This window comes from Trachypithecus francoisi, unplaced genomic scaffold (assembly GCF_009764315.1).
Source record: "Trachypithecus francoisi isolate TF-2019V2 unplaced genomic scaffold, Tfra_2.0 Lachesis_group12, whole genome shotgun sequence".
NCBI classification, from domain to species: domain Eukaryota; kingdom Metazoa; phylum Chordata; class Mammalia; order Primates; family Cercopithecidae; genus Trachypithecus; species Trachypithecus francoisi.
This window is the reverse complement of record NW_022681457.1, coordinates 121,243,170-121,266,748: the sequence shown is the minus strand read 5'-3', so window position 1 is coordinate 121,266,748 and position 23,579 is coordinate 121,243,170. Positions and strand designations below refer to the sequence as shown.

Sequence of the window (23,579 nt, the reverse complement as noted above, 5' to 3'; positions counted from 1 at the left end):
ACACAGCACAGGAAAGTTAGCCCCTAAACTCATCAGGAACCTTCCAACTCAGGGGATCCCCAAGCAGGCACCCCCACATCTTCCACTAATGTATCACCAACTCCCCTGGAAACCGAGTATGAAGCTGACCAGCGCTCCGACCTGGCACACTGCCACGAGTGGGCAGCAGCAGATGCTCTGGAGGGTGCCGGCTGCCCCAGGGCAGGCCACCTCAAGCTGGCCGCATGGACGCGGGGCCACAGATGGCTCTGCAAAGCCGTCTGCTCCCTCAACGGCACCTGCACAGGCAGCTGAGGTCACTTCAAGAGGCCCTGGGAAAACCAGAGAACTAGGCTGTCCCATTTTCTCAAAGGAAACCACTCCCCACAAACTGGTACTTACGGAAGTGAGACTCTGCAGTTTCTGTGACGGCCCCTGTGCGGCCTCCTCCTCAGGGACCGGGAGGTGCTGGCACTGAGGTGAAACGTCAGGGAGCAGGAACCTGCCTGGGACCCCCTTCGATTTTGGGGCCTCCTGAAAAATGATCTGGTGTGACTGACAGCACCTTCTACCAGGGTCTTGGTGCCTGAGCTGCGCCCCACGTCCAGAGGGTGCTTCCTCCTGAGCCCCCAGCTCAGAGCCCGACCTCCAGGGCAGGGCCATCTGCCTGCAAGTGACCGCTCTCCATGGACCTCGGACAGTGTCTCCTGCCTGAACTCTTTCAGTCACCCTGAGGAGGAAGCCCCACAGACGGCATCACCACACACTGTCTCATCAGACTGAGGCTTAGTAGACTCGGAGGTAACAAAAATGGTGGACTGGTCGGGTGCGGAGGATCACTCCTGGAATCCCAGCGCTTTGGGAGGCCGAGGCAGGTGGATCACTTGAGGTCAGGAGTTTGAGAACAGCCTGGTCAATATGGCGAAACTCCATCTCTACTAAAAATACAAAACTTAGCCAGAAATGGTAGTTAATGCCTGTAATCCTAGCTACTTGGGAGGCTGAAGCAGGAGAATTATTTGAACCCAGGAGGTGGAGGCTGCAGTGAGTCGAGATTGCGCCACTGCACTCCAGCCTGGGTGACAAGAGTGAAACTTGTCAGGAGATTAAGACCATCCTGGCTAACACGGTGAAACCCCGTCTCTACTAATACAAGAAACTAGCCGGGTGTGGTGGCGGGCGCCTGTAATCCCAGCTACTCGGGAGGCCAAGGCAGGAGAATGGCGTGAACCTGGGAGGCGGAGTTTGCAGTGAGCCAAGATCGCACCACTGCACTCAAGCCTGGACGACAGAGTGAGACTCCGTCTCAAAAAAAAAAAAGAAAAAAAAATTACTTTTTAAAGTTTTCAAGAAAAAGTTCTTAAATTGTGAATTCTTCTCCAACACAAAACCAGACTAAACCCGAAACACTCTAGTTGGAGGAAAGCCGATCTTTGCACTATGGCCCCGTGAGGTCTGCAGCTTCACTCTGGACAGAAACCCTGGATCTGTAACTGCAGCCTCACCCTCAGCACTGCTGTCAGCCGAGAAGGGTCTCCGGCTCGGCCTCTCTGTGCCCCCTCAGCAGAAAGAACATAAGGGATTTCTTATCTCTACCCCAGGACGTTCCAGCTATTTAGTTATTATTAAAAAATAGTAATACAGTAGTTGTTTTACCAGGAAATTCAGCTTCGGAAGACAACCTTTTAAAAAAAAAAGTTGTCGGCTGGACACAGTGGCTCATGAGGTCAGATCAAGACCATCCTGGCTAACATGTTGAAACCCGTTTTCTATTTTTGTACTAAAAATACAAAAAATTAGCCAGGTGTGGCCGGGCACGGTGGCTCATGCCTGTAATCCCAGCGCTTCGGGAGGCCGAGGCCAGTGGATCATGAGATCAGGAGATTGAGACCATCCCGGCTAACATGGTGAAACCCTGTCTCTACTAAACATACAAAAAAAAAAAAAAAATCAGCCAGCGTGGTGGCAGGCACCTGTAGTCCCAGCTGCTCAGGAGGCTGACGTGGAAGAATGGCGTGAACCCGGGAGGCGGCGCTGGCAGTGAGCCGAGACCATGCCACCGCACTCTAGCCTGGGGACACAGCGAGACTCCGTCTCTGTCGGATGCACTGGGGCAGGCCCCGTCTGAAGGACGCTGGCAGCGCGACATTCTCCTAACAATGCAGCTGAACTGTCTACTGAAAAACGGAGGGTAAAGACCCCATCCAGAGACCAGTGGTCATTACGGACTGTCACCGGGAGGGTAAAGACCCCATCCAGAGACCAGTGGTCACCATGGACTGTTGCCGGGAGGGTAAAGACCCCATCCAGAGACCAGTGGTCATTACGGACTGTCACCGGGAGGGTAAAGACCCCATCCAGAGACCAGTGGTCACCATGGACTGTTGCCGGGAGGGTAATGACCCCATCCAGAGACCAGTGGTCACTACGGACTGTCCCCAGCAGCAATCCTCCTGGGGACCACCAGGCTATGTCAGTGGTGAGAACTCAGCAGGTCTGGGGGACGTGAGGTGGCCACAGAGACCACGGATCAGCGGCCAGGGCCTCTGAAGAGAAATGAGGAGGAGGTGCAGCCCCAGGGAGAGGAGCAGGTCTGAGATTCACCATCAGCAAAAAGCGAAACTGAGCACGAGGCAGATCGGGACCACTCAGGGGTCCCCATGAGCCCTCGACGCCCACCCACACCCATATGACGTGGCTGCTCTTGGGATAAACCACCCAGGGTCCCGAGGTGCCAGGACACACCAGGAAACGCCCCAAACACAGCTCGGTACCGCTTTTCTTTACCAACATTTTCTCCTTTCACTCCTTAGGGGCCTTAGTGGGACCAGAGCATCCTGGGGAGTTAGAATGAGCGCAGCCGCCCCCCGCTGCCCATCCCACAGGAGAGCCCAGAGAGGCCGGGGCCACATTGCCCTGCTATGAGGTCCAGGCCCCTCTCGGAGTCACGGGGGACGTGAAAGCGTACCCACAGGCACTGCCATGCCGGTGTGGCTGGCACCAGGGACCACACACTGTCCCACCACGGCCTGAAGAAAGGCCACATCGGGTGCAGCATGCTGGCCACAGGCACGGGGCCATCAGAACAAGAGCCATGGCTAGCCCAGCACCATCTTGGGTCAGCTGCTGCCGGCGCCAGCCCCACGCACCCCCAACCACCGCCCTTGGCCTCTCCTTGGCAAACCGTGGCTGGGAGCAGGGGCTTCCTTGACAGCAAGTCTCCTGAAGGTGTTCCTGGCTCCGTGGAAGCCTTGGTCCTTCCCCGGAAAGGCCACACCATCTTCCCTGCACGTATGACTCCTCCCAGAGCACGCCAAGTGCTGCTGCCCCGACAGACACACCCACGGGGGGATGGGACACACAGGAACATGCAGAACCCGACAGCCGTGCCCCTGCCACAGACACAGAAGATTCCCCACCTCAGAGGGGAGGGCAGAGGTATCAAAGGTCAGGGTAGAGCTGGGTCAATCCGTTTCCACGGCAGAACACAAAGCACCAACACAGGAGGCTCCGGTCTCTGCGGTCCTGGTGCGTGGCAGGGATGAGACAGCCTTGGCGGTGCTGGTGGAGTTCCCGGGAGCCTCGCTCCAGGGAGGACAGAGCTGCAGCTCAGCACAGCGACTGCCCAGGGCGCTGACCCAGATGCCAACAGCCTCGGCAGCGGCACCTCGGCCAAGAAAGGAAGAACCAGTGCTGCAGGGGCCAGGCAGCGGCTGTGGCATGCCCATCTGGAGGGAGTATCGTGCATGTGGGTGACAAGAACACCCAAGGGTGCCACAGGTATGGACAGCAGCTCCGAATGCAAGATGGGGTGAGAAAGGCAGGTGAACCGACCACAGCTGTGCAAAGCGCTATGCTCTGGGGCCCCTGAATGCACTGGGATCCACTCACCACCCTACGTCACAAGCTTGCCAGCTACCGCTTCCACGTCAGCCTATCAAGAAATACATTTGGGCTGGGCACAGTGGCTCATACCTGTAATCCCAGCATTCTGGGAGGCCAAGGCAGGCAGACTGCTTGAGCTCAGGAGTCCAAGACCAGCCTGGGCAACACGGTGAAACCTTTCTACTAAAAATGAAAAAATCAGGGCCGGACGTGGTGGCTCACGCCTGTAATCCCAGCACTTTGGGAGGCCAAGACGGGTGGATCACGAGGTCAGGAGATCGAGACCATCCTGGCTAACAGGGTGAAACCCCATCTCTACTAAAAATACAAAAAAAATTACCCGGGCGAGGTGGCGGGCGCCTGTAGTCCCAGCTACTGGGGAGGCTGAGGCAAGAGAATGGCGTGAACCCGGGAGGCGGAGCTTGCAGTGAGCCAAGATCGTGCCATTGCACTCTAGCCTGGGCAATAGAGCTAGACTCCATCTCAAAAAAAAAAAAAAAAAAATCAGGCCAGGCGTGGTGGCTCATGCCTGCAGTCCCAGCTACTCAGGAGGCTGAGGTGGGAGGACTGTTTGAGCTCAGGGACATGAGGCTACAGGGAGCCATGATGGTGCCACTGAACTCCAGCATCAAAAGACAGAGCAAGACCCTGTCTCAAAAAAATAAATTCACTTAAGGCCGGGCGTGGTGGCTCACTCCTGTAATCCCAGCACTATGGGAGACCAACGCAGGTGGATCACTTGAGGCCAGGAATTTGAGACCAGCCTGGCCAACACGGCAAAACCCCATCTCTACGAAAAATATAAAAAGTTTGGCCGGGCACTGTGGTTCACGCCTGTAATCTCAACACTTTGGGAGGCCAAAACGGACAGATCACAAAGTCAGGAGATGGAGACCATTCTGGCTCACACGGCTAAACTCTGTCTTCACTAAGAATACAAAGAACTAGCCAGGTGTGGTGGCATGTGTCTGTAGTCCCAGCTACTCAGGAGGTTGAGGCAGGAGAATCACTTGAACATGGTGAAACCCGTCTGCTAAAACTACAAAAAATTACCCAGACATGGTGGCAGGTGCCTGTAATCCCAGCTACCGGGGGTGGCTGAGGCAGGAGAATCACTTAAACCCGGGAAGCGGAGCTTGCAGTGAGCTGAGACCACACCACTGCACTCTAGCCTGGGCAAAAACTGTCTCAAGAAAAAAAAAAAAATTCCTTTTGATAGAGAATGCTTTTTGGCAAACCACAGAGGCTGCACAAACAGAACTCAGGAACCCCTGGAAAAGGCCTCATGGCCATCTCTGGAGCTGCTGGGCACCCACCTGTAACCACAGCCTCAACGCAGAGCCACGCAAGGCTAAGGCCAGCTCTGGGGGGGGTCCACCACGGCCTTGCGTCTGCAGCCACCACGAAACCACTTTGCAAACAGCATCTCACCTGCTGCAGACTAGGTGAAAACTCACAGGCTGGTGGGTCCGGACCCTGGGCTAGCTCTTGAAGATGACGGCACAGCACAGCTCTATTCTGTCCAGACCCTCAACTGACCACCAGCGACTACCTCAGCCAATCAGCTCCGTTCTACCTCTGCCGTCTCTGATGAGCAGAGCAGGCCAGTATCTCTGGCCTTATCTGAAATATCTCAAGGCTATAATTTACATTTTAGCATGAATGCTTTTTTTTTTTTGAGACGGAGTCTCGCTCTGTCGCCCAGGCTGGAGTGCAGGGGCGCGATCTCGGCTCACTGTAAGCTCTGCCTCCCGGGTTCACGCCATTCTCCTGCCTCAGCCTCCCGAGTAGCTGGAACTACAGGCACCTGCCACCACGCCCAGCTGATTTTTTATATTTTTTCTTTAGTAGAGACGGGGTTTCACCATGTTAGCCAGGATGCTCTTGATCTCCTGACCTTGTGATTCACCCGCCTCAGCCTCCCAAAGTGCTGGGATTACAGGCGTGAGCCACTGCGCCCAGCCAGCATGAATGCTTTTTTAAAACCCAAGATCAGAGTTTCTCTGGGAATCGGTGTCTAGCTTAGGAACACATTCATTTGTTTGACAAATACCTTCTCAAAATTATTTTAAAACACAGCTGCTGCCTATAATCCTAGCTACTCGGGAGGCTGAGGCAGGAGAATCATTTGAACCTGGGAGGTGAAGGTTGCAGTGAGCCGAGATCACGCCACTGCACTCCAACCCGAGCGACAGTGCAAGACTCAAAAAATAAAATAAAGGCCAGGTGCAGTGGCTCACGCCTATAATCCCAGCACTTCGGTAGGCCGAGGCGAATGGATCACAAGGTCAGGAGATCAAGACCGTCCTGGCTAACACAGGGAAACCCCATCTCTACTAAAAACACAAAAAAAATTAGCTGGGCATGCTGGCAGGTGCCTGTAGTTCCAGCTACTCGGAGGCTGAGGCAGGAGAATGGCATGAATACGGGAGATGGAGCCTGCAGTGAGCCGAGATCGTGCCACTGCACTCCAGCCTAGGTGACAGAGTAAGACTCTGTCTCAAAAAAAAAAAAAAGATCATTTCTGGGCTGGGCATGGTAGCTCACACCTGTAATCCCAGCACTTTGGGAGGCCAAGACAGGCAGATCACATGAGGTCAGGAGTTGGAGGCCAGTCTAGGCAACCTAGCAAGACTCCACCTCTACAAAAAGTACAAAGAAGAGCCAGGAATCTCAGCTACTCAGGAAACTGAGGCAGGAGGATCACTTTAGCCCAAGAGGCTTCAGTGAGCCTTGATCACACCATTGCACTCCAACTCCAGCCTGGGCAAGACAGCAAGACTGTCTCTTTTTAAAAGTTTTGGCGGGGCACGGTGGCTCAAGCCTGTAATCCCAGCACTTTGGGAGGCCGAGGCAGGCGGATCACAAGGTTAGATCGAGACCATCCTGGCTAACACGGTGAAATCCCGTCTCCACTAAAAATACAAAAAACTAGCCGGGCGAGGTGGCGGGCGCCTGTAGTCCCAGCTACTCAGGAGGCTGAGGCAGGAGAATGGCGTGAAACCAGGAGGCAGAGCTTGCATTGAGCGGAGATCGCACCACTGCACTCCAGCCTGGGAGACAGAGCGAGACTCCGTCTCAAAACAGTAAGTAAATAAATAACTAAAGCTTCACATCAGCATTTCCTTTTTGGGAATTATACTCCTTATCTGGATTAGCATATACACACATGGGGCCGGACACAGTGGCTCACACCTGTCATCTCAAAACTTTGGAAGGCCAAAAAAGGTGGATCACCTGAGGTCAGGAGTTTTAAGACAAGTCTGGCCAACATGGTGAAATCCCATCTCTACTAAAAATACCAAAATTAGCCAGGCATGGTGGTACGCCACACCTGTAATCCCAGCTACTCAGGAGGCTGAGGAAGGAGAATCGCTTGAACCCAGGAGGCAAAGATTGCAGTGAGCCGAGATCATGCCACTGCACTCCGGCAGGGGCGACAGAGGGAGACTCTGTCTCAAAAAAGAAATCTACCAAATTTTACTCTGAGACAAGGAAATGTCCACCGGGAAGTTGGCAGATACAGAAGTTAATCTAAAAGACAATGAATTCAGAGGACAGACATGAACAAATGAGTAATTTAAAACACAGGCCAGGTGCAGTGGCAACCCCTGTAATCCCGGAGCTTTGGGAGGCCAAGGAGAGCTCATCACTTGAGGTCAGGACTAGCCTGGCCAACATGGTGAAACCCTGTCTCTACTAAAAGTACAAAAATTAGCCAGGCGTGGTTGCCCATGCCTGTAACCCCAGCTACTCGGGAGGCTGAGGCAGGAAAATCGCTCGAACCCAGGGGGCGGAGCTTGCAGTGAGTCAAGATCGGGCCACTGCACTGCAGCCTGGGCGAAAGAGCGAGACTCCATCTCAATTTAAAAAAAAAAAAGGAGGCTGGGCGTGTTGGCTCACACCTGTAATCCCAGCACTTTGGGAGGCCGAGGCGAGCGGATCACGAGGTCAGGAGATCGAGACCATCCTGGCTAACACGGTGAAACCCCGTCTCTACTAAAAAATACAAAAAACTAGCCGGGCGAGGTGGCGGGCGCCTGTAGTCCCAGCTACTGGTAGGCTGAGGCAGGAGAATGGCGTGAACCCGGGAGGCGGAGCTTGCAGTGAGCTGAGATCCCGCCACTGCACTCCAGCCCAGGCGACAGAGCGAGACTCCGCCTCAAAAAAAAAAAAAAAAAAAGAGAAATAGTTCCACGTACACTCTGTGAAAGAACAAAAGGCTGTACATAAACTGGATGGTGTGGAATGGCCGGATCTGTAACACAGGAGGCAGCTATAGGCACTGGGTGGGGAATGGGCAGCAGCAGCTGAAGGCCCTGGGAGACCAAACCGCCTCAAAACCAATTGTGGTGATGGCTGCAACTCCATGAATGTTCTGAAACCCACAGAACTGGACACGCAACTCGGGGAAGTGCATGATTTGTACATTTTATCTCAATAAAAATGATTCTGGATAAAATGGTCAGTCCGTCCAACAAGAGAACCTGCACAGGAGAGAGTTCCCATTTGTCTACAAAGGTCAGGGGAGCTTAGACCCCCCTCCCTGGTCCATGTATATATACTACTACTACTATTATTATTACTTGAGACAGAGTCTCACTCTGTCACCCTGGCTGGAGTCCTGGGGCAATCTCAGCTCACTGCAGCCTCTGCCTCCTGGGTTCCAGTGACCCTTCTGCCTCAGCCACCCGAGTAGCTGGGATTACAAGTGTATGCCACCACACCCAGCTACTTTTTGTACTTTTTTTGGAGATAGAGTTTCATTCTTGTTGCCCAGGCTGGAGTGCAATGGTGCAACTTCAGCTCACCGCAACCTCCATCTCCCGGGTGCAAGCAATCCTCCTACCTCAGCCTCATGAGTAGCTAGGACCACAGGCATGCACCACCATGCCTGGCTAATTTTTTATTTTTAGTAGAGACGGGGGTTTCTCCGTGTTTGTCAGGTGGCTCTCAAACTCTCGGCCTTGGGTGATCCGCCCGCCTTGGCCTCCCCAAATGCTGGGATTACAGGCATGTGCCACCACACCTGGCTTTTCGTACTTTTAGTAGAGAGTGGGTTTACCCTGTTGGCCAGGCTGGTCTCAAACTCCTGAACTCAGGTGATCCACCTGCCTTGGTCTCCCAGCATTGGGATTACAGGTGTAAGCCACTGCATCCAGTCCCATGTATATATACTATTAATTCTCAAAAGGAAATGTCGATACAGGCCAGGTGTGGTGGCTCACGCCTGTAATCCCAGCACTTTGGGAGGCCAAGGCAGATGGATCACGAGTTCAGGAGATTGGCACCATCCTGGCTAACACAGGTGAAATCCTGTCTCTACTAAAAATACAAAAAATTAGCCGGGCATGGTGGCGGCGCCTGTAGTCCCAGCTACTCGGGAGGCTGAGGCAGGAGAATGGCGTGAACCCGGGAGGTGGAGCTTGCACTGAGCGGAGATGGCACCACCGCACTCCAGCCTGGGCGACAGAGTGAGACTCCGTCTCAAAAAAAAAAAAAGAAAAAGAAAAAAAGAAAACGTCGATACGAAACTTTTTAAAAAAGAGACAGTCTTATTCTCTTCCTCAGGCTGGATGGAGTGCAACGGCACAATCACAGCTCAATGAAGCATCCTGGGCTCAAGTGGTCTGCTGCCTCGGCTTTCTGAGTGGCTGTGAGACCAGAGGAGTGTCCACCACACCCACTTCTATTTTGTGTTTTTTGTAGAGATGGAGGCTTGCTATATTGCCCAGGCTGGCCTCTGGCTCCTGGGCTCCAGTGAGCCTCCTGCCTGGGTCTCCCTAGGCTGGGATTGCAGGCGTGGCCCCTGCGCAGGGCCTTGTTTAACTTCACAGAGGGTTCACATCCCAGTGCTGCAAACCTAGACTCGCACCCTGGACAGTCCCCAAAGGAGGTTTCAGAGGCAGCAAGTCCCTCAACCCCTCAGGCTCACTTCTGGCTTCTGGGGAAAAAAAAAATCAGCTGTCTATAGCCAAATACAGATAGTCTCTAACTTACTACGGTTCATTGTAGGGTTTTTTGACTTTAGCATGGGTTGACCAGCAGGTAACCTCATAGAAAGTCAAGAAGATTTTCATTAAGAAATGAAAGCTGGCCGGGCGCGGTGGCTCAAGCCTGTAATCCCAGCACTTTGGGAGGCCGAGATGGGCGGATCACGAGGTCAGGAGATCGAGACCATCCTGGCTAATATGGTGAAACCCCGTCTCTACTAAAAATACAAAAAACTAGCCGGGCGAGGTGGCGGGCGCCTGTAGTCCCAGCTACTCGGGAGGCTGAGGCAGGAGAATGGCGTAAACCTGGGAGGCGGAGCTTGCAGTGAGCTGAGATCCGGCCACTGCACTCCAGCCTGGGCGACAGAGCAAGACTCCGTCTCAATAAAAAAAAAAAAAAAAAAAAAAGAAATGAAAGCTGAGAACAGTGGCTCACGCCTATAATCCAAGTACTCTGGAAGGCTAAGGTGTGAGGATCACTTGAGGCCAGGAGTTCGAGACAAACCTGGGTAACACAGCAAGACCCATATCCAAAAAAATAAATAAAATAAATTAAGTACTACAATACTAATAGGACAACTGGCCAAAATTTACTGAGGGCTTTAAAACACTCTATCTCAGGCTGTGTGTGTGCATCTCCTAATTTAATTATCAGAAATTCTGTGAGGTTGGTACGCATCGAGAAACCAGGCCCTGGCCATGAGGCAAGCAGGCAGATGGCAGAGGTGGTAGGGCCCCCCTCGACCCCGCCTCTGAACAAACAGCATTTTCCTCCCAAGGCACATCTTCCTTTTTTTTTTTTTTTTTTGAAGACAGAGTGTCACCTGTTGCCCAGGCTGGAGCGCAGTGGCGCAATCACAGCTCACTGCAACCTCCGCCTCCCAGGTTCAAGCAATTCTGCCTCAGTGTCCGGAGTAGCTGGGATTACAGGCGTGTGCCACCATGCCTGGCTAATTTCTGTATTTTTAGTAGAAATGGGGTTTCACTATGCTGGCCACGCTGGTCTCAAACTTCTGACCTCAAGATCTGCTTCCACTGCAGTCTACAGCCATGACTTCTGCCAACACGCTGGCTGCTGGGGGGCAGATTTGCTTTGGGGCTCTCACTTGCACCAGTTACTTCCCGCAGGCCCTCTGCCCCCATCACTAACTAGGAAACGCTATCGGGGTCCTCCCGACTGCGCATCTCAACACCCCTGAGGCCCCACCCGGCACCGTGCTGATATCCACAGGGAACAGCCTGGGCACTTCACTCCTTTCCAGGCCGAGGGCAGCATGTGGAAGAGCTTTCGCTAAGTGGCAGGCTCACCATTCTGCACCTTTTGCCCTGAGCGAAGTAAGCAAGGCGACGAAGGCACGCTCCTCCCAGCACCTCCTGAGGGGCCACCACAGGCGACGGTTTCCCACAAGAGGTCTCCAAGGCAGAGCCTGTGGCTGACAATGTCCCAGCGCACCCCTATGGCCACAGCACCCCTGCTGCCACTCCTTCCCCCCACCACACACCTAGAGCGCACGCACGCATGCAGGGCTCTTCTGGGCGGATGCTTCCTGGGAGACCGCCGACCCCTAGTCCCTCTGTAAAGGGGGAGCTTCCAAATTCTGGGACACTGGGCTCAGCTCCTTCTTCTAGAATGACCAGAGACAGGTTCATTTTCTCCCTATAGCAAGTCCTTCCGGATGAGTCTGCTGAAGCTGGACTCAGTCCTTGCAGAACGTGGCAAGTACTTCCCAGGTCCAGAACCCAGGAGGTCACAGTGGGCTGACATGAAGGGCTGAGCTTACACCAATCAAGGGAGTGTGAGGACGTGCATCACTATCTGCTTTTCTTTCTCTTACTGAATACAAGAATTTCAAAATGAACAGTGCTAACTGAAGAATAATTTTCAAAAACAGGATCTCAGGGTAAGCTTCATGGCACATCAGAGTTTAATGTGAATCATGATATGAGACAATAGCCTCCACCAGGGTGACGGGAAGACCCAGTCCTAAACCAGACTCTTGGAAAGGGCTCTGTGGTCACCCACTGCCGTAAGGCTCAGGAGTGGAGACAGCACAGACGGGGAGCTCGCACAAAGGCATGTCAGGAGAGCCTCCTTTCCGAGGCACAGCCCGACCTGCTCCACGACGGGAGCAGAGCCATGCTGGAGCTGTGCTCCACACGGGGTGGACGAGGACATGGTCTACTGACAGTTCCTCAGAAATCCTTAGGGAGATTTTTCCACACGCAGGTTACCAGGGCTTCTGCAGAGAGAGGGGCAGCAGGACGTGCTGCTGACGGTCCCCCGGGACTTACATCGACGCACAGTGAGCCCACCTCTCCCCCAGGATGGCTCCCAGCACCATGGCATGACAAGCACCACTCTCCACTGCGGCACGCCCAGAAGGCTCAGCAGGCAGGCCGGGCTTGGGAGCTGACAGCAGATGCCCTGGACTCTGCCCAGCGTCCTCACCCACAACCTTCTAACTGTAACTGACAGAGGAGACAGCAGGGAGGGCAGAAGGTGCAGTGACAGCTGGGATCCAGTTCTAAGTTTTGCTAGAAAGACGTTCAGGGGCCCTTCCTGGCTACCTAATTAATCTACCTGTGCATAAGAATTTTTTTTAGCTTATTAAAAATTGCAAGAGGCCAGGCACAGTGGCTCACGCCTGTAATCCCAACACTTTGAGGCCGAGGCAGGTGGATCACGAGGTCAAGAGTTCAAGACCAGTCTGGTCAAGATGGTGAAACCCTATCTCTACTAAAAATACAAAAATTTGCCAGGCACGGTAGCGGGTGCCTGTAATCCCAACTACAACGGGAGGCTGAGGCAGAGAATCGCTTGAACTTGGGAGGGGGACGCTGCAGTGAGCTGAGATTAAGCCGCTGCACTTCAGCTTGGGCAACAGGGTAAGACTCCATTAAAAAAAAAAAAACAGGCCGGGCGCGGTGGCTCAAGCCTGTAATCCCAGCACTTTGGGAGGCCGAGACGGGCGGATCACGAGGTCAGGAGATCGAGACCATCCTGGCGAACACGGTGAAACCCCATCTCTACTAAAAAAATACAAAAAAAAAAAAAAAAAAAACTAGCCGGCAAGGTGGCGGGCGCCTGTAATCCCAGCTACTCGGGAGGCTGAGGCAGGAGAATGGCGTAAACCGGGAGGCGGAGCTTGCAGTGAGCTGAGATCCGGCCACTGCACTCCAGCCTGGGCGACAGAGTGAGACTCCGTCTCAAAAAAAAAAAAAAAAAAAAAAAAAAAAACAAGGTAACAAGAGTAGGGCCAAGCACAGTGGCTCACACCTCTAATCTCAGCATTTTGGGAGGCTGAGAAGGGTGGATCACCTGAAGTCAGGAGTTCAAGACCAGCCTGGCCAACATGGTGAAACCCCATCTCTACTAAAAATACAAAAACTAGCCGGGTGTGGTGGCACACACCTGTAATCCCAGCTACCTGAGAGGCTGAGGCAGGAAAATTGCTGGAACCTGGGAGGCGAATGCTGCAATGAGTCTGCAGTGAGCCAAGATCTCGCCACTGCACTCCAGCTGGGGTGAGAGTGAGACCCTGTTGGGAACAGGTGGGGATGGCAAGAGTGCCAATATGAAGACAATGTTGGGTGAGGGCAGGAATGGCAACAGTGCCAACATGAAGACAAAAGGGTTTGCATTTGACGCCTCATTCTCTTTCCATTTGGAATACGTATGGCCACCGTTGTGAGAACTACAAATCACTCACTATAACAAAAGGAGATCCAGAAACTTTTCATTAGCATGGGGGTGACCATGAAATGCCTGGTCAAACACCTGGGCACTGATTGTCATAACCATTATGCAACTGGTGTTGCATCCATCAGAATCTATTTGAATACTCTTCTCTCTACAGGAGTCTTAGTGGCAGACCAGTCTGCTCTGCGTCCTCCGAAATGAAGGAACGTTCTCTCCCATCATTTCTTCTGACAGCTTGGGTAGCAAGCTCGGCCCTCTTCTTCATCTGACCCTCTAAGGACCTCACCAGATGTGTGAAGCAGCCCAGCTCCATGTGTATCAGACATGCACGCATGCGCGCGCACACACACACACACACATATGCACGCACACCTACCTGGCAAAGGAAATAACGGGGCAGCCCTGAAGTGTGAAAAGCAATGGGATTTTGTGGGTTCCACCTCCTCACCTAAGCATCCCTGGTTCATGCTATGTCACAACCCTCTGCTGGACCACGTCAATGTGAACCCCACACCATGTCTGTGCGCCTCACCACGCCTAATGCCATGGGTGGCACTGGAACTAACCCGTGGACGATCCGATGTGCACCAGGAATAGAAACCAAGTTCTCGCAAAGACAGGAGGAGCCAGTGTGTGCACTGCACAGGGTGACACGCCTCCTGTGCCCGAGCCACATGTAACACCTTCCAGGAAGGACCACACGGGGGGTTTTTAAAGGGCAACCCGCTGGGATACAGTTCTTTGTCTTTCCTAAGAAGATCATTGTACATCTGGTCATATGTGGTTTTGAAATCATAAACATTGGGCTTGTCGGGAGCTGGTCCTGGAAGCTTCACGTGAGTCCCTGTTCCAAAGGATCGGACGCTGAATCCCCGTTTGCTGAAAGACAAAAGGAGAGAAAGAGTCACAGTCACACTAAGACACAAAACTCCAAAAGCACGGGATAGGAAATGGGAAAGAAAGAAAATGAGTAATTTCATTGGCTCATAGTAGAGAACATATCTTAAAATTTTTAATCTAGGCCGGGCGCGGTGGCTCGTGCCTGTAATCCCAGCACTTTAGGAGGCTGAGGCGGGCGGATCACGAGGTCAGGAGATAAAGACCAGTCAGGCCAACACGGTGAAACGCTGTCTCTACTAAAAATACAAAAATCGGCTAGGTGTGGTGGTGACTGCCTATAATCTCAGCTACCTGGGAGGCTGAGGCAGGAAAATCAATTGAACCCAGGAGGCGGAGGCTGCAGTGAGCCGAGATCACGCCATTGTACTCCAGCCTGGGTGACGGAGCAAGTCTCCATCTCAAAACAAAACAAAACAAAACAAAAAACTGAATCAAATTAAATATTTAAAATATTTTGGGCCAGGCATGTGGCTCACACCTGTAATCCTAGTACTTTGGGAGGCCGAGGTGGGACAATCGCTTCAGCCCGGGAGTTTGAGACCAGCCTGGGGAACACAGCAAGACTTTGTCTCACAAATAATTTAAAAATCACCCAAGCATGGTAGCATGTGCCTGTGGTACCAACTACTCGGGAGGCTGAGGTGGGAGGACTGCCTGAGCCCGAGCAGGCTGTAGTAAACCGAGATCATGTCACTGCACTCCAGTCTAGACGACAGAGCAAGACCTTGTCTCAAATAAGTAAATAAAAATTCTGTAGCAAGTTGCACAAAAACAACCAAACCAGAACTGACCATTACAAAGCCACATCTGAACATCAGAGCTTGTTTAAGGCTTTACTTTAAACTGAAAGGACTAACTGATGTGGACTTGGGGAAGATTTCATCAGAACATGTTAGCCATCGACCGACGTCCTGGCTTTGGAGGATCCAAGTTCACAGGATTTCTAAGGGACTTGTAAAGGTTCAACTGCCCGCTCCACCACAGGAAACTGTCTCTCCCAGTTTCCCGACACCCCCACGATGCTGCCACCATGGGAACCAACACCCAACACCCAAAGGAGTCCCACAGGCTCAGGGGTGCTGCAGGCAGAGAACAGACGCTGCAATGGGTCCGACGGCGCTTGCACCTCGGGCTTCCTAGTCACAGGTGAGGAAACTGACCAAATACTTTTCCTAATCAACTGGAGAAAAGAGCTGAACAGGAAACTTGTAAACTGCCACCAATGAGCTCCAGTTCACACCAGGAGAAAGATCGTCTCCAAACGCTGATGGAGTGCGGGTAAGATCAGAAAATTCTTCCGTCATCGCTGACAACCATACTTAAGTTTGTCACAACAAGTTACATGAAAAAAGTTAGTTTGGTGCCGGGCGCGGTGGTTCACACCTGTAATCCAGGCACTGTGGGCGGCTGAGACAGATGGATCACCTGAGGCCGGGAGTCTCAGACTAGCCTGGCCAAGAGACAAAATCCCAACTCCGTTTCTACTAAAAAAAAAAAAAAAATGTAGCTGGGCGTGGTGGTGCACGCCTGTAACCCCAGCTACTCGGAAGGCTGAAGCAGGAGAATTGCTTGAACCCAGCAGGCAGAGGTTGCAGAAACTGAAGATCATGCCACTGCACTCCAGCCTGGGCAACAGAGCAAGACTCTGTCTCAAAAAAACAACAAAAAAAGTTAGTTTGGTACAGAACACGTGTTCTTTTAAAGTCACAACTGATACTTATAATTATCTAAAAAATACAGACTTCTCATCCTACCTTTATTTATAAATCAAAAAAGGTCTGCATCTGAAGGAATCTGCCTGGCGCAGGGCGCACACACACTTCCATTAACACTAAACTCCTCTCACAGGCCTGTCATCCTTGTTCAGAAAAGTGCCGCTGTTTCGCTCCTGAGCAAGAATGACACACAAACACATGAGGAGTTCCACATTATTTTTAAAAAAAGAAAAGTAAGGTCGGGCACGGTGACTCACGCCTGTAATCCCAGCACTTTGGGAGGCCGAGACGGGTGGATCACGAGGTCAGGAGATCAAGACCATCCTGGCCAACATGGTGAAACTCTGTCTCTACTAAAAATACAAAAAATTAGTTGGGCGAGGTGGCAGGCGCCTGTATAGTCCCAGCTACTTGGGAGGCTGAGGGAGGAGAATCACTTGAAACTGGAGGCGGAGGTTGCAGTGAGCTGAGATCGCGCCACTGCACTCCAGCCTGGGCGACAAGAGCGAGACCCTGTCTCAAAAAAAAAAAAAAAAAATTTACTGAATGTTGAATGAGTAACAGTGTCACAAGGGAGGAAAAACTCAGGCAGAGGGGGCTGCTGGAATGTAACCAGCCTCTACGTGGATAATGGGGCAACACCCAGCAAGTGAAAACCACCTGTGCCTTTCTCACAGACACTGGCTCTAGAAACCCACCCTATGAACACACATGTGCCTCCGCAACGTGGCTGCCTCCAGGATGTCCGCTGCTGGCCTTCCACAGCCACAGACGAACAGATAAGCTGAACATCCATCCATGGGGCACGACAGGCCGTGTGGCTCCACACACACCTCCAAGGATGAGTAGAGGAAGAGACAGAGCCCGAGAGCACCCTGCTGTACAACCACACACGCCACCCACGCACACATCGAGAAGCCGTGCTTGTCTAGTGTATGTGAAACACCTGAGTCCCCCGACACTGAGGACAGGTGCGTCAGTCCTTACATCCCTAGATGTCCCGAGCTACACAACCCGGCTCCCCAAACATCTACCACACACGGCCAGAAACGTGGAACAGCAGCAGCAGCGATCCGTGGCTACAAACCCGTGTCCACGGCACCCGGACTGTGAAATAAACGTGAAAATGCTAAAATTAAAATTCCCGACATTCAGTCATAACCACAGATCCTGATGGAAATGTGAGGCTAAAGCAATAAAGTCAACTGTTGGCTGTGACTGAGAGGGTGACGGAGGCCCAGACACAGGGCACACCACAGGCAGCACACGTGAGAAGGAACAAGCCTAAAATGACTTCCTTACCAATTCAGACGACATACAATGAAATACTTTCCATCAAAGCACAAACAAGGGCCGGACGTGGTGGTTCACTTGAGGTCAGGAGTTCGACACCAGCCTGGCCAACACGGTGAAACCCCGTCTCTGCTAAAAATACAAAATATTAGCCGGGCGTGGTGGCGGGCTCCTGTAGTCCCAGCTACTCGGGAGGCTGAGGCAGGAGAATGGCGTGAACCCGGGAGGCGGAGCTTGCAGTGAGCCAAGATTGTTCCACCGCACTCCAGCCTCGATGACACAGCGAGACTCTGTCTCAAGAAAAAAAAAAAGCACGAACAAGCCCGTGATGAGCGTGACCACAGCAGCCAAAGGAGACAGCCTGTCTCACAACACTGACAGGAGCCCACCACCTGCTGGGCGTTCCTTTCAGCAAAGCCTATTTCAAAACAAAATGCAGTTTGTTTCTCCCCCAACAAAATGTTCACAAACGGCAAAAAGGCTATTTAGCAACACAAGCACTGTTCTCCTAAACGAATGCAATTGGCAGGGCAGCCAGCTTGCGCCCCAACAGTGTTTCTTACATCAAAGCAAAGACAGTTTGGAAAACACTCCTGACACCAACAAGCTTTGCCTGAAGGGCCAATGCCTTTGTACACTAATCTTCCAGACAAGGACTTATCTGGTATGCCAAATAACTATCTTTACAAGAACCAAAAACCTATCACAGGGCCTGTAATCCCAGTACTTTGTTGAGACCAAGCAGGTGGATCACTTCAGGTCAGGAGTTTGAGATCAGCCTGACCAACATGACAAAACCCCCTCTCTACTTTAAAAAAAAAAAAAAAAAAAAAGGCCCGGCGTGGTGGTGCACGCCTATAATCCCAGTTACTCCGGAGGCTGAGGCTGGTGAATCGCTTGAACCCGGGAGGCAGAGGTCACAGTGGGCCCCGTGATGGTTCCACTGCACTCCAGCCTGGGTGACAAAGTGAGACTCTGTCTCAAAAAAACCCCAAAAAACTATCATGAAGAAGCTGTCAGGTGGGCCACGGTGGCTCACGCCTGTAATCCCAACACTTTGGGAGGCGGAGGAGGAGGGATCACCTGAGGTCAGGCGTTTGAGACCAGCCTGACCAACAGGGAGAAACCCTGTCTACTAAAAATACAAAATTAGCTGGGCGTGGTGGTGCATGCCTGTAATCCCTGCTACTTGGGAGGCCAGGAGTTCAATATCAGCCTGGGCAACACAGTAAGACCCTGTCTGTAAAAATAAATAAATAAGACCAGGCATGGTGGCTCATGCCTATCATCCCAGCACTTTGGGAAGCCAAGGTGGGCGGATCACCTGAGGTCAGGAGGTCGAGACCAGCCTGGCCAACATGGTGAAATCCCGTCTCTACTAAAAATACAAAAAAATTAGCTGGGTGTGGTAGCACATGTCTGTAGTCCCAGCTATGCAGGAGGTTGAGGCTGGAGAATTGCTTGAACTCAGGAGGCAGAGGCTAAAGTGAGCTGAGATCACGCCACCGCACTGGGCGACAGAGTGAGACTCTGTCTCAAAAAACAAACAAAAAAACCAGAAAAACAAGAACAAAAAACCCACAAAAACAAACAAACAAAAAAACTAATTGGTTCCAAGGGGACACTTTAATCCTTGGAGTACAAAGCGCAGGAGGCTCTGTGGAAACGTAAGGCAGAGTCTTCCCGCACTGCCTGAAAACATAAGGACTCCCAGGACTGGTATTTGAAACAATTTAGTCTCAAACATCAAAGATGATCACCCCAGAGAACACTGATGTCACCACTTCTTATCACTTGGATTTATCAGGAAAATAGAGTCCACGCTGATTTTCAATAGGATGAAATTGTTTCTGTTTCTGTTTTTAGAGACAGGGACTTGGTCTGTCGTCCAGGCAGGAGTTCAGTGGCAGTCATAGCTCACTGCAGCCTCAATCTCTTGGGCTCAAGAGACCTTGGTCTCCCAAGTGGCCGGAACTATAGGCATGTACAACCACATGTGGCTAATTTTTTAACTGTTTTGTAATGATGGGGGGGTCTCACGGTGTTGCCCAGGGCTCAAACTCCTGGGCTCAAGCAAACCTCCTCCCTCAGCCTCCCAAAGTGCTGGGACTATAGGCAGAAGAGCCACCTTGCCAGGCCCAAAATTTTCAAAGGCGGCGAGGTTCACTGATCAACTAGCTACTGTGCATGTTCAGTTAACTACAATTCCTTGTGACAATTTTATTTCAGCTTACCTGTGCAGTTTTATGTAGTCCTACCCAACCGCATACACAATTTTCCTGCTTTTTTCACTTACCATAAGCATTTTCGAAGCTTTTCACAAACATCATTTGTAATACCTAAAAGACTCTCTAAATCTGACTTTCACAAGCTTTCCTAGCTTGTAACAGAAAAACACTATCACACAGATTTCCTAAATAAGTATTAAAACCTTCTAAACAAACCCAAACGAATAGGCATAGGTAAGGACATAAATAGGTAATTTCCAGAAGCAAAAGTGCTCTGAGTGCGGTGCCTCACACCTGCAATCCAAATACTTTCGGGGGCTGAGGCAGGAGGATCGTCTTAGCCCAGATATTTAAGGTTGAAGTGGTGAGCTATGATCATGACACTGCACTCCAGCCTTACCCTGGCTCGAAAACAAACCAAAAAAAGTGAAAATGACAACAGACATAAATTCCAACTTCAATAAGGCGAAGCTAGAAAACGGAGACACAGCACAACACACCCTACCCACCAGAGGCCATTGAGCAGGAGAAGTGGAGTGAAATTTCCTAAGAGTCTGGAGGATTTCCTGCCCCCTTCACCCCCGAGACCTCAGTGGTGATGTGCAAAGAAGAGCCACCTGCAAGATGGACACAAGCCACAAGCTGTGCTGTGAACCTGGGCACTCAGCGCCAACGCCACCAGCCTGTGGGTCTCCGTGGGGAACGCCCCCCCCCCCCCCCAAAATCGGACTGCCAAATTCTCCCATTTGACCGGGGAATTATAGAAAATTATTTGTATCAATAACGAAAATAAAGCACCTCGTGACAAAAAAAGGAAACTAATGATGTTAATATTAACTATGGAGCAGACAACAGAATCAGAGCTTATCTCCCTGATGCATGCGTGAACACACGGAGAGACAAATGGACACCAAAATGGTACTTCTGAGGAACCACTTTCATTTTCTACAGTAAGAATTTCTTCAACAAGCAGGCCGAGCGCGGTGGCTCACGCCTGTAATCCCAGCACTTTGGGAGGCTGAGACGGGCGGATCACCTGAGGTCTGGAGTTAGAGATCAGCCTGGCCAGCATGTGAAACTCCGTCTCTACCAAAAAGAAAAAGAAAATGCTGGACGCGGTGGCTCACGTCTGTAATCTCAGCACTTTGGAAGGCTGAGGCGGATGGATCACGAGGTCAGGAGATGGAGACCACCCTGGCTAACCTGGTGAAACCCCGTCTCTACTAAAAATACAAAAAAAAAAGGCCGGGCGCGGTGGATCACGTCTGTAATCCCAGCACTTTGGGAGGCTGAGGCGGATGGAGCACGAGGTCAGGAGATCGAGACCACCCTGGCTAACCTGGTGAAACCCCGTCTCTACTAAAAATACAAAAAAAAAGGCCGGGCGCGGTGGATCACGCCTGTAATCCCAGTACTTTGGGAGGACGAGGCGGGCGGATCACGAGGTCAGGAGATCAAGACCATCCTGGCTAAGACGATGAAACCCCGTCTCTACTAAAAATGCAAAAAATTAGCCAGGCGTGGCGGCGGGCGCCTGTAGTCCCAGCTACTTGGTAGGATGAGGCAGGAGAATGGCGTGAACCTGAGAGGTGGAGCTTGCAGCGAGCCGAGATCGCGCCACTGCACTCCAGCCTGAGCGAGACTCCATCTAAAAAAAAAAAAAAAAAATTAGCCAGACGTGGTGCCGGCGCCTGTAGTCTCAGCTACTCGGGAAGCAGAGGTAGGAGAATGGCGTGAACCCGGGAGGCGGAGCTTGCAGTGAGGCGAGATGGCGCCACTGCACTCCGGCCTAGGCGACAGAGCGAGACTCCGTCTCAAAAACAAAAACAAAAACAAAAACAAAAAAATTAGCCGGGCGTGGTAGCACGCACCTGTAATCCCAGCCACTCCGGAGGCTGAGGCGGCAGAATCGCTTGAACTCGGGAGGCAGAGGTTGCAGTGAGCCGAGATCGCGCTACTGCACTCCAGCCTGGGCGACAGAGCAAGACTCCATCTCAGAAAAAAAAAGAAAAAAAGAGAATCAGCAGATCACGAACACTTGACACTGTTTTTTTGGGGGGGGGGGTTGGTCGCGAACTCTCGGCCTCCCAAAGTGCTGGGATTACACGCGTAAGCCACTGTGCTTGGCCCGCGTGACACTGTTAAAAAGAGAAAAAAAAAGAGGGACTGCTAATATTCCCAAGTTGCTCAGGAAAGTTATAGCTGGGTTGCGATAAGAGGAGTGAGATACTGTTTTCGTTTAAACTTCACGTAGGTAACTTTGTGGGGGGGAAAGCCGTTTCAATTATGTCTTACTATCAAAGTTGACACATATACCAAATTTTCACTGTAAGTAAAGTGGTCAGTTTCAGTTTGCTATGTGACTGAACAAACTACTTGTATCAAGCAGAAATAAACTCTCATTAGACAGATGCTACGCAAAAGTCACAGAAGACCAGTTAGCAGCGAATTTAAACCAGCAGAGCCAAACCAAATCCTCGTTGTATTCCAGAAACTACCGGTTGGAGGCGTTCCAGGGAGGAAGAGAGGATTTTTTGCTAAAGAAAACAAGAAGTACCAAACACACAAATCCATGGTACTAAAAATATAGACCGCTTTCTTATTTACAACATCGTTCTTTGCCGAGATTATGCTGTGCGCGTGTCCAGCAAAGGTAGCCAACGACGCACACGAAATAACCACGATCGGCCGCCGCCGCCCAGCCCCTCACCTTGCCCGCTACCCTCGCACCCCTCACCCGGCCTCGGGGAGCTCGAAGGACCACGGGACAGCACGCGTCTCGTCCCGGAACCTGCCTTCCCCGCGATGCCCACCCGCGTGTGGGCGCCGCGCGCTACTGTCCAGCTGCCATCCCAACCAGCAGACCCTCGAGCGCAGCCCGGCCTCCTCTCAGGGCGCCCGGCGCGGGCCAGAGGGAACCGGGGAGGAGGGCGGGCCGGTCGCCGGAGCGGAGCGCGCGGGGCCAGGGCGGAGCCCAACTACCTGAGGATGTTGTGCGCCTCCATGCTCCGGTTCTGGTTGCTTGAGCACACCACCGCCACCCGCAGCGGGGACGACGGCATGGCTGCGGCCCCACAGCCCGCGGCTCTCCCGCTTGGGTTCCCACCCCACCGCAGCGCTTCCGCGCGAGCAAAATGGCGGCCGCCGCGGCCGGAAGCGGGCGACGCTAAAGCGGCGGCGCAGCGTGCGGCGTCTGCGCGGCGACCTCCCCGCCCACCCCGGGCGCCGGGCCGCGGACGGAGCGCAAGCACTGGCCTTCGGGCGCGCTGCACACGGCGAGGCCGGGGGCGGCCAACGCCGCGCCGGCCCCCGGCGTCCGCAGCAGAGACCCGCACTCCACAAGCACCGTCTGAGCGTCACGGCGCTCGGCGCCGGCGTCCTGACGTCAGCACCCCGCGCCGGCGCCTAGTGTGACGCGCGCCGCGCCGAACGCCCAGACGTCACAAGGTGTCGCCGCTGCGTTTGAGAATGATGTGAAATGCCGCGCTTACCCGAGAGAGCATTGAGGACCGTTCCACGGCCCGGCGTCTTGTGTCCTGAGACGATTTTTTGCGTTCCCTCGGTCCCCGTGGGGCCCACAGTTCTCACTTCTGCCACCCTAGAGTCGTCGCGCTTCACTAGATCTACTCCCTCCGCTGTCCCGAAGAGCCACAGACATTCCTGAATTCTGAGGCTCGCTCCCGTCCCGTGTCGCTGTTACCGTCCTCCGGCCCCGGCTCATACAAGCAGGAGCACATCGCTCTTTTATGAAAGCCCTTCAACATTTAACCTTTAAATGCGAGGGCCGACCTGTGACAGACCTGGCTGGGAGTGCACGTCGACTAGGGTCTTCCTCGCCTCGGGCTTCCTTGGAGAGGCCGCCTGCTGGTCTGAGATGTGGGTCAAG

At 52.6% G+C, this 23,579-nt stretch overlaps 1 protein-coding gene across 3 annotated transcripts in view; it reads right to left on the bottom strand.

Annotated features, from left to right (window-relative positions):
* SSU72 (SSU72 homolog, RNA polymerase II CTD phosphatase) overlaps window positions 1–23,087 on the bottom strand; it is a 33,442-nt gene extending 10,355 nt beyond the window's left edge. The window contains exons 1-4 of one of the 3 annotated variants that reach the window (XM_033228735.1): window positions 22,676–23,086; window positions 14,124–14,436; window positions 382–513; window positions 18–278 (exon numbers count right to left, since the gene is read on the bottom strand). In XM_033228735.1, coding sequence (XP_033084626.1) covers window positions 33–278; window positions 382–513; window positions 14,124–14,436; window positions 22,676–22,755 — 771 coding nt within the window. In that variant the 5' untranslated portion in view covers window positions 22,756–23,086 and the 3' untranslated portion in view covers window positions 18–32. Of the gene's footprint in view, window positions 1–17; window positions 514–14,123; window positions 14,437–22,675 lie in introns of those variants that run through there. The other 2 variants (XM_033228734.1, XM_033228736.1) reach the window with 2 other exon arrangements.
* Window positions 23,088–23,579: the final 492 nt, after the last annotated feature.